The sequence below is a fragment of the Lepidochelys kempii genome, chromosome 9, assembly GCF_965140285.1.
Source record: "Lepidochelys kempii isolate rLepKem1 chromosome 9, rLepKem1.hap1, whole genome shotgun sequence".
Lineage (NCBI taxonomy): Eukaryota > Metazoa > Chordata > Testudines > Cheloniidae > Lepidochelys > Lepidochelys kempii.
The window spans coordinates 32,912,091-32,923,200 of record NC_136388.1 but is presented as its reverse complement, the minus strand read 5'-3'; the positions used below and the strand labels follow the sequence as shown (position 1 = coordinate 32,923,200).

The following is an 11,110-nucleotide window of genomic DNA, read 5'->3' as shown; positions in this document are numbered from 1 at the left end:
TGTGCAGCTCACAAGCGTTGGCATTTCTTTTGCTGTGAGTTGAAGGATGTGATAGTGCTCAGCGATCAGAACTGAGTGATTATTAAACAACCCCAAACATCCCCTGCACTTTTTCTGCTGTTCCTCTCTTCTGACTTATGTTTCAGGGATGGCTTTGACTTTTGAATGGCTTTTACAATTTGTAACAGCTTTTGTTTTATTTTATATATGTTTTAATGTAATTTCCAGTACCCCAAAGCTCAGGATGCAATGGGAAGAAGTCAAAGAGATTTTGTGTACCCCACCCCCCGGGTCAGGGTGCCATGAGCAGTGGATGTGTGTGGGATTTTGACCCTACCCCAAAGGGCAAAGTGCCATGGAGTGTGTGTGTGTGTGTGTAGCAGGCACACTTGCAGAGCATAAGGAGTCAGTAAACAGTGGGTGGGTGTAGAATTCTGGCACACTCCAGGGGCCCTGGACAGTGGGTGTGGGTGGGAATCCTGGCACATTTAAGGGGCGGGAAAGGGTCTGTGCTGAGGGTCACCAGCCAAGCTGTGTCTATTCAGTGACGGCAGTGGGAAGGTTTTCCTGGGATGTCATCCTGCTCGCTATAGATAGCAACTCCAAAGCTCCTTAAAGAGAAACCTCTTACCAGTCACTTTCCACAAATGGTACATACACCTAAAGGTACTTAGCGAAAATCCTTGAGAGGTATTTAATGCTAAAGTAGCTAGTCTCCTCAGTGTCTCTCTGAAGGCCACACGAACACACACAGGCAGGGTGAGGTGCAGGACAGCCCCAGGACCAGTGAGTGACTTTGCCCCAGCCAGGCTTTGCCACCCCAAGAGCTCGCCAAGATGTGTGACATGGGGGGCCTGGACAACCTGATTGCCAACACAGCATACCTGCAGGCCAGGAAGAGCACAGATGGGGACACCAAGGAGATGCAGAGGAGGCGCAAGAGCCTCTCACTGCCCAAGCCTGAGCATTGCACAGAGGTCAGGCAGGCCCTCCCGGCTGAGTATGAGAGCATCTGCGAGCAGCAGCCCATTGGCAAAAGGTTCTTCAGGGATTTCTTAGAGACCATGCCTGAATACCTGGTGGCCAAGGACTTCCTGGATGAGGTGTCCAACTGGGAGCTGGCGGAGGACAATGCCAAGAGTGGCATCATGCAGAGCTTGGTCACCAATTTCCTGAAGTCTGGCTCCAAGGGCTTCCTAGCCTTCATGAGCCCAGACCTGGCCAGCAAGTGCCAGGCAGCCACCGAGAAGGACTATGAGAGTATCATGCAGCTGGCCAAAGAGGAGACCAGGGCCTTCCTCCGGGACAAACCCTTCCAGGACTTCCAGAGAACCCCCTTCTATGACAAGTTCCTGCAGTGGAAAGTCTTTGAGAGGCAGCCAGTGAATGAGAAGTACTTCTACGAGTTTCGAGTGCTGGGCAAAGGAGGCTTCGGAGAGGTAGGGTGACTGCCATCCATCCCTTCCCTGGTCTAGTGGGTGGGTATGGGCAATGCAAAGAGGAGCCTATAATAGACTAGGAAGATGTCAAAGACCTTGATAAACTATCTTCCTCCTTGGGCAAACCAGTGTGATGTAACCCCTTCTCCACTTTATTGCCCCAAAGCATCCACATGCTGGTCAGTAAAGGGAACTTCTGAAAACTCCATCAGGTCCTCAGGAGTTTTGGATAAGGATAAGACAGGCTCCCATCCGTGCAGAATAGACCAACTCCCTACTCCCATTATATCCCCATCCAGTGCTCTGTCAGGCTGATCACTAGCAATGCCCTCTGAAAGGATGGCAAGGTACACCTTGCTTCCTTAGACCCCATCCACTTCTGCTCTTAATTCATCTCCAGTCTGTATTTGTAAAGCCCCTTCCTTTCTCTTTCCATCTTGATCCTCTAGGTTTGTGCCATCCAGGTGAAAAATACCGGCAAGATGTATGCCTGCAAGAAACTGGATAAGAAGAGGCTGAAGAAGAAAGGTGGGGAGAAGATGGCTCTTCTGGAGAAGGAGATCCTGGAGAAAGTTAACAGCCCTTTCATAGTCACCCTGGCATATGCCTATGAGAGCAAGAGTCACCTGTGTCTTGTTATGAGCCTCATGAATGGAGGGGATCTTAAATACCACATCTACAACGTGGGAGAGAGGGGCTTGGAAATGAACAGGATCGTCTTTTATTCGGCTCAGATCACCTGCGGGATTCTGCATCTCCACTCCATCAGAATCCTGTACAGGGACATGAAGCCAGAAAATGTTCTCCTGGATGATAATGGCAACTGCAGATTGTCTGATTTGGGCTTGGCAGTGCAAGTCAAAGAGGGGAAAACCATCACCCAGAGGGTGAGTGCGTGTTCATGGTGCTGGGAAGGGAGGAAGGGAAGCCATTCTATTTCTAATGCATTATGAGACCAAGCCTTAATTCCGCAGGATTTGTTCTTCACTAAAGATCTTATGTGGTCATTTCATTCTAAGTGACAGGTGGTAAGAGGATTTGGTTAATTAACTCTTTGTTGCTATGTGCAGTTAACACAACTTGTCTCCAAACAGAAATAAAAGAACCAAACTGGTCTGTTTTGTTTTTTGTTGTTGTTGTTTTTTTTAATTGGGATATGCACTTAACTCAAACTAGCTATTTGAGAGGCACTATACTTTTCCTGGGCTACCTTGCCTCATCAAGGGTCTAACCAGGAGTGAATCATAAGTATAATCAGAGACAATCAAAGGTGTGATTCCTCCCCCAATCACCAACCATTATTTCAGAGGAATGGCATTTATCCCATTTCTTGTCAGTTTGTTTGGGGATTTTTGTTTGTTTATTTAATAGTATTATTGATGGTTCGTTGTTCTAAGTGTGCATGGTGCTGCACAATAAGTGAACTGTGTCAAACACACAAGTTCCTGCCCCATAGAGTTTGCAGTCTAAAGATCTGTGAAAGCTAGGTGAGAGTTTAAATAAAAGTGTGTATATCTGTAAGAGAAGGGTAATGGTTGGCTATTTTTTGCTGCTTCAATTAGAATGTGCAGCACATTAAGCACTACCTGTGGTGATTACAAATTGATCCAGGTTTAAAGTGATAATGTCATGGTGGTTCACAAGAAAGGTGTACTGTGTAATGTAGCACATTTGTCTCCTGCTGGCCAGAACACATAGACGTGTATAATGAGTGAATGAATGTTCCATGTATATTATATATTTGACAAAAGGGCAGTTATGAAGTTACTTCTAGAGATGATACATCTGGAGCCTATAATTGTTTTGCATTGTACTTACATGGTACTTGGGGGATTTAAAATTTCCACATCAAACTCTCAGTAGGTTGAAGGTTGATAGACATAGTCTCAGTCAAGAGGAAAGGGCCCTTTATCATTCTTCCTCCCCCCAACCTTGAAATAAACACATTTTTAATGTTTTGCTGTATACAGATAAGATGAAATTTTTATTTTGAAGACCAACTTTCTTTTTCCTGTAATTAATATTCTAATTGTCCATTGTTGAGTTTTCAGCCCAAGAAAAAAAAACAAAAAACCTGTTTTGTAGATAGAGGAAATCAAACATTGTGTTAGAATCTAACATTGTGTTAGTTGTGTTAGAATGTTAAATATGTATCGTGAAGGTATTATTTCAGTGACAGTTAAGACAGATTTGATTTTAAATGGGAATGTTGCTGACTATCAGTTCTTCTGAAGAGTAGGCACTTAACATTAGTTTTTGTTGTTAGCATTGTTTTCCTGACTGGTATGTATGTGGTTTTTTAGTTTTTGGGGTTTTTTTCCCCATAAGATAATGTTATTAAATTGTGCTATAGAGCAATGATAGGTCTAGTCATGTTCTGGCTATCACAGCAGCAAAAACATGCAAAACCGTGGCTCCCAATGGTAAGGAGTTCTTGTTACAGCAACTGTAAAGTAGAGAGGGACTATTTATATTATATAATATATGCTTGTTTTGCTTTCAGTCTCTCTAAAATCTATGTTTAAAGAGATTGTTGTGTGGAAATGTAGCTTATATTTATCTATGTAGTTTTTATTATAGGTGACTGACAGCAACTCCACTAGTTGAGGTTGTCTAAAACTTTCCATTTTTGCATGTTATATGTGAGTGTATATTTGTGATGGTCTAATTTGATCCATAAACTTTATTTTACTATGAAAACAAAACATGCATGTGAGCTTTATTTTAGTCATCACATTGCATTTGATAGTGGCCAGAAAAATCTGTTTGTCCCTGGATTAAAACATACTGGATTATTTAAGAAAAAGTTGAGGAAAGTCATTTTAAATGATAGGTTATAACTAGGGCTGTCGATTAATCGCAGTTAACTCATGCGATTAACTAAAAAAAATTAATCGCAATTTAAAAAATTAATCGCAATTTCAATCACACAGTTAAACAATAGAATACCAATTGAAATTTATTAAATATTTTGGATGTTCTTCTACATTTTCATATATATTGTATTCTGTGTTGTAATTGAAATCAAAGTGTATATTATTTTTTATTACAAATATTTGCACTGTAAAAATGATCAAAGAAATAGTATTTTTCAATTTACCTCATACAAATACTGTAGTGCAATCTCTTCTTTTTGAAAGTGCAACTTACAAATGTAGATTTTTTTGTTATATAGCTGCATTCAAAAACAAAACAATGTAAAACTTCAGAGCATACAAGTCCACTCGGTCCTACTTCTTTTGTTCAGCCAATCGCTCAGACAAACAAGTTTGTTTACATTTACAAGAGATGATGCCCTCTTCTTATTTACAATGTCACCTGAAAGTGAGAGCAGGCATTTGCATGGTACTGTTGTAGCCGGCATTGCAAGGTATTTACGGGCCAGATATGCTAAACATTCATATGCCCCTTCATGCTTCAGCCACCATTCCAGAGGACATGCTTCCATGCTGATGATGCTCATTAAAAAAATAATGCATTCATTAAATTTGTGACTGAACTCCTTGGGGAAAAATTCTATGTCTCCTGCTCTGTTTTACCCGCATTCTGCCATATATATCATGTTATAGCAGTCTTGGATGATGACCCAGCACATGTGGGTTCATTTTAAGAACACTTTCACTGCAGATTTGACAAAATGCAAAGAAGGTACCAATGTGAGATTTCTAAAGATAGCTACAGCACTCAACCCAAGATTTAAGAATTTGAAGTGCCTTCTAAAATCTGAGAGGGACGAGGTGTGGAACATGCTTTCAGAAGTCTTAAACGAGCAACACTCCGATGCGGAAACTATAAAACCCGAACCACCAAAAAAGAAAATCAACCTTCTGCTGGTAGCATCTGACTCAGATAATGAAAATGACCATGCATCAATCCGCACTGCTTTGGATTGTCATAGAGTAGAACCTGTCATCAGCATGGACACATGCCCCTGGAATGGTGGTTGAAGGGGACATGAATCTTTAGCACATCTGGCATGTAAATATAATGTGATGCTGGCTACAACAGTCCCATAAGAATGCCTGTTTTCTCTTTCAGGTGACATTGTGAACAAGAAGCGGGCAACATTATCTTCTGCAAATATAAACAAATTTGTTTGTCTGACCGATTGGCTGAACAAGAAGTAGGACTGAGTGGACTTGCAGGCTCTAAAATTTTACATTGCTTTATTTTTGAAGACAGGTTTTTTTGTACATAATTCTACATTTGTAAGTTCAACTTCCATGATAAAGAGATTGCACTACTGTACTTGTATTAAGTGAATTGAAAAATACTATTTCTTTTGTTTTTTTACAGTGCAAATACTTGTAATCAAAAATAAATATAAAGTGAGCACTGTACACTTTGTATTCTGTGTTGTAATTGAAATCAATGTATTTAAAAATGTAAAAAACATCCAAAAATATTTAAATAAATGGTATTCTGTTATTGTTTAACAGTGTGATTAATCATGATTAATTTTTTTAATCGCTTGACAGCCCTAGTTATAATATTAAGGATCTGGTATTAAACCAGGCAATGAGACCCTCCACCACTTGTAAGCACATTTAGCTATCCTCTTCTAAATTACTTTTGAATGGCTCCCAGTGTGCCTAACTTTTGCAAGTCCTAACTTTGAAATTCTTTTCATTGTGGTTTTATATCAGGCATTTAATGTTTTCGTTGTTTTAAACTTATTATTGTTAGTGGGCAGGAAGAGAGAGAGAATTTAGATGTATCTATCTCATTATTATTATTATGTTTCATACTTGTACTGTGATACATCTAGAGACCAGGGTCCCATTGGGCTAGGCAGAATTACTTTTCCCTATGGTCATTAATAATGTGTGGGTTTTTTATAAGTGAAATTATCAGTTTATTAGAATTATTTTTTTACAAAAAGGATTTCACCAGTAGGATATTGACCATTGCTCAAGTGTTTTCATTTGAGTAAACCACAATGGAATGGAATTCCTGGCGTGCTGGTGAATAATTGGTTTGTTGTGAGAAGTGAAACCAGTGGCTGAGTGCTTATAACCCTCAGTTTCATCACAGACACTACTAGTTTGTCATGCAGGAAGTTAATGGAGTTGTCAATATCCAGGAACTCTAAAGGTGATAAAAGTCTCCTCCCTTTGGAAAAAACTGAAGTGATACCCATGACTAAAATAGGATTAGTTTTTTTAAACAATTACCATTTATGATGTTAAAATCATTTGTAAAGAGCTTTGAGATCTACTGATGAAAAGTGTTGCATAAGAGCTGCAGACTTGAATCTTACCACTGGCAGCTCAAACCCTTTCTTTTCCTTAAGTGGCGTGATATAACATAACATAAAGCACTTTAAATTTAAAATTATTTGTATTATGATTGTAGCATAGCTATGATTCACATAGCTGAAGTTGCGTAACTTAGATCGATCCCCCCGCCCACTGTAGACCAGGCCTTAGAGTGGTAGCCTTTTTAGGGCCTGTAACAGAGCCGGCTGCTACCCAAACACCCCCTCACGGCCAGGTGTGCCTTGGCTGTGCCTCCTGGCCCTGTTTTCGACAAACTCCACCGCTTCTCTTTCAGTCACAGCCCTTCTTAGAGTGTGAGGTCTTTTTAATTAAATTAATAAAGTTCTCAGACACAAAAACAGTCTTCCACCCAGGCTTAAGCTGGGCACAGCCCCTCCTTCCACCTGAGGAACTGTCCCTTCCTCAGGGACCACTGCAGGAGACCTCTCTCCCTGTAGCTTCACTCTGCAGTTCCCTCATTGCAAAAGTGCCATCCCTGCAGCTTCCTGCTATGTTTTACTTTGGGATCACCTAATTAAATGCATGGGTGTCTCATCCTGTAATCAGAGCTGGCTTAGCCCTAGACTCTCCAGCTCATGGGCAAACCACCCTGTTACACCCTGAGACAGGGCGGTGATTTTTTTCACAAAGAACTTTCCTTCCAACTGTTTGTCAGGTGTTGAAGTTTAATATGTGCTACAAAAGCAAAAATAATTTTAAAAAAAGAAAGAACCCCCCCCAAATTTTAAACATCTGCCTAAAATACCTTCCTCTTGCTCAGATTTCTCTTTTTTGATATTTGTCATGTCATAATCTTGCTATTTCTCTAGTTATTCAGAGAGTCTTCTAAGGAAAAAACAGCAAAGAAGAAACTAGAATTTCTAATATAAATAAGTAAAACAAAACAAACTTTCAAGGATTCTTTATATCATAAAGAATCAAATAAATAAAGGAAGACACAAACCCAGTTCTTTTTTTTTCTGTCCACGTTATCTTAAAAACTCGTCAGCTACCTAGGTAACAAAATAATTTTACCTCAGTGCCTGAAAATTTCTAATAAGTATAAGAAATTCTATATCTCTAAGGAGAAAACTCAGGTTTTATTTGAAATCCATTTAAAGATTTTAACAAGGATGCCTTATTATTTATTATTATTATTAATAACAACATATTCTGGATGCTTGCAATCCTGGATTGCTACTGCTCAGTGGGAAATCAGTTTTGAGTTGGAAAATCCACAGTGGGGGGCCATTATCATGCAAATGTGCAGGGCCATTAATCATCCCCTGTGACTCTTGGAAATGTGAAGGACATAGAGCTTGGATTTGCAGCAATGGGATTCCTGAACCGCAGCAGAGCAATACATGGCATGCTTATCCCTATTTTGGCTCCAACTCGCTTTGTCACAGAGTACATCATCAGAAAGGGTACTTTTCTATAGTTATACAAGCATAGGTGGATTGTCAGGGACATTTCATCACCAATATTAGGGTGGGCTGGTCAGAGAAATTGCATGATGCTCACATCAAGAACCCTGGCACTGTTCATAAACCTGCAAGCATGGATTTTCTTTCCCAAACAGTTGATTACCTTTGGCAATATTGAAATCCCAATAGTGATTCTGGGGGACCCAGCTTACCCCTTGTTCCCCTGGCTCATGAAGCCATACATTAGCCATCTTGACAGCACCAAGGAAAGGTTCAAATACCAATTGAGTAGGTGCAGAATGATAGTTGGTAGGTTGAAGCAATGCTCATAGTGTTTACTCGTTAGATTGGATCTCAGGGAGAAAAATGTCCCAATGGTTATAGTTGTCTGTTGTGTCCTGCATAATATCTATGAGGCAAAGGGGGAAAAGCTGCCTCCGGGGTGAAAGGTAGAGGTAGAGCAGCTGACTGCAGACTTTGAACAGCCAGACAGAAGGGTCATTACAAGAACTCAATGCGGAGCTGTACTTTAACAGTTTGCCACAGTAGCGTTCTCTGCTGCAGTGCTCTTTGGCCTGGAGTTTTGGGTGCTGCTAGGAACTGGGTAGTGCTTACTGTACATTTATAAATATGACTGTGTTTTCCTAAGCTTATCAGTTATGTAGTGCTTGCTGTTCATTTATAAATGACTTTTTGTTTTTCTGAACTGATGAGTTATGTGATGTTTGCTTCACATTTACAAGTACTGTGTAATTTGAGTACTACTATCCATTCTGCAGTATGTGTTGTGAACTAATAAAGATCATTTTCAAAAAATAGAAATGTATTGAGTGGCAAAAACAGTGCAGAAAACAACAGGCAATGCAAAGTCACTTCAAAAACTATTATTCTCCAGCAAGCTGGAATAGCTGTATAAATCTTCCATTTTTATTCTCTTTGTTTTAACAACAATGGTGGGACCTTGGTATGCGTGATTGAGCTGACTCTGTGCATTATTAATCAAACAGTTACTTTTCTGATTATTCCTGTGATCAAGTGTCCTTATGAACACACTATTTGGTTTCAGTTCCTTTTATTTACTGCCTTTTTCAGCACAGGTGTATTTCACTAAATTTACAGCATAAGCAGGTTTGATTGCAAATATTAGCCTTAATTCTTCACTTTGTCAGTAAATGAAAATAAGTCAATTTTAACACAACCCCATTTTTTCCCTAACAGGATTGCTCATTAAGTAAGCCCTGTCATTAAAGCTTACAATATTTTGCCTAAAGCTGTATCATTCATAATCAACTTCCCTTTTATATATATATATATATATTTATATTTCCTCAATATACTGAGGAAACTCAGAAATGCTGCAGCCTTTCATAAAAGTGTATCATTGGTGCAGCTAGAAAGACTTTCCCTTTTTCCCAGTGACTGAGTGAATGAATTAAAAAAAAATTATATCAAACATTAGCGATTATATAATGTGCCAGATACAGTAGTGAAAAATAGGGAACTTGATGGCATTTAATGTTATGATTAAATAAAGGTATATTATATACCTTTCACTACTGTATCTGGCACATTATATAATCGCTAATGTTTGATATAATTTTTTTTTAATTCATTCACTCAGTCACTGGGAAAAAGGGAAAGTCTTTCTAGCTGCACCAATGATACACTTTTATGAAAGGCTGCAGCATTTCTGAGTTTCCTCAGTATATTGAGGAAATCTAGCCATTAGACCTTGAGTTTTCTTTTCTCAGAACTCTTCTCTCTTTTGTAAAATATCCTTAACATCTGGGGAATTCTTAAATAGTAATAACTCGTAACTTTGGAGCCTTATAATGTACACTATATATGTAGTGCTAAAAGACTCCCCTAAACGTAACTTCGCAACCCATTTCAGAAGACATGGGACCTATTAACTTTTTATTTTATTTTTGTTTTGGAAGTTCTGCATAACTCCCTCACAGTTTCATGAGTCATGAATACTATATTCATCCCAAACTCAAGGCAATAAAAACTTCATAGCATCTCATATATAAATAGACTCCCACTCACACATCAACAGGAGTAGCCCATATACCCCTTTTATAAAACATTAGGTGTTTTGCATGAAAGTAGTGGCATTCTACTTAAGGAAGCACTTCCATTGTATGTTCCTGTTTTAGGCACTTGCAACTCTTCAGTGAAATTACCCTGTAATTGTTCATGTACTTTTTCCAGCCCAAAGGTGATTTTGTTTATAGGTATGGAAAGGTTTGTTGAATCTGATTTGGTCACTTTTGTATGATCAGTGAATTAAGTAATCCTTCATGCCAGGATATATAAGGAGTTACATTACCCACATATCCTTAGTTTCCTCCATTTCCTCTGGCTCTCCTTGCTAGCTTGTCATTCATATTTTCTTGCCCCTACTTAAAGACCGTTGTAAATAATTAAAATAGCTAATATTAGTTTTAACGGTTAGATCATTTAGATAACTTTAGTCCTATGAAGGAAATACTCTGTTTTTTCTGAGATTCTTGGTGGTTCCTGGATTCAGATCCTTATGAGTAGGATGGCAGATTCCATAAAAATGACCAGGTTTGAAGAATGCCCATTTTAGAAATAAAGAAGTAAAGAAAGATTTAAAATTGGATATAGTACATAAGCACTATATTAATTTTCCTTATTGAAACAAGCATGCACTGAAGCTGGTCTTCAGGATATACATATGCCTATTGCGTAGGCATTCTTTCATCTAGAAATGTATACACATGAGCTTACTCAGATTGAATATATGGTGTGTAAAGCAGGGTTGTGTTATATTTATTTTAAAATTACTGCCCTTTCATTACTGCCCTTTCTAGTGTGCTCTTTATCTCATATAATAGGAATGGGCAACCAGGAGGAACTGACAGGTTTTCTTTATGCTCTTGTGAAGGGACATGCCCTCACTCTGGCTTGCAGGAAAGGGAGACTAACAAACCCTTCTGGGCCTGTTCAGTCCTAATGA

General features: G+C 39.1%; 1 protein-coding gene across 1 annotated transcript in view; it reads left to right on the top strand.

Moving 5' to 3' along the window:
• Positions 1 to 554: 554 nt before the first annotated feature.
• GRK7 (G protein-coupled receptor kinase 7) overlaps positions 555 to 11,110 on the top strand; it is a 31,754-nt gene continuing 21,198 nt past the window's right edge. The window contains exons 1-2 of the mRNA XM_073359803.2: positions 555 to 1,439; positions 1,889 to 2,326. Of these exons, the coding sequence (XP_073215904.1) occupies positions 837 to 1,439; positions 1,889 to 2,326 (1,041 nt within the window). The 5' untranslated portion in view covers positions 555 to 836. The remainder of the gene's footprint in view (positions 1,440 to 1,888; positions 2,327 to 11,110) is intronic.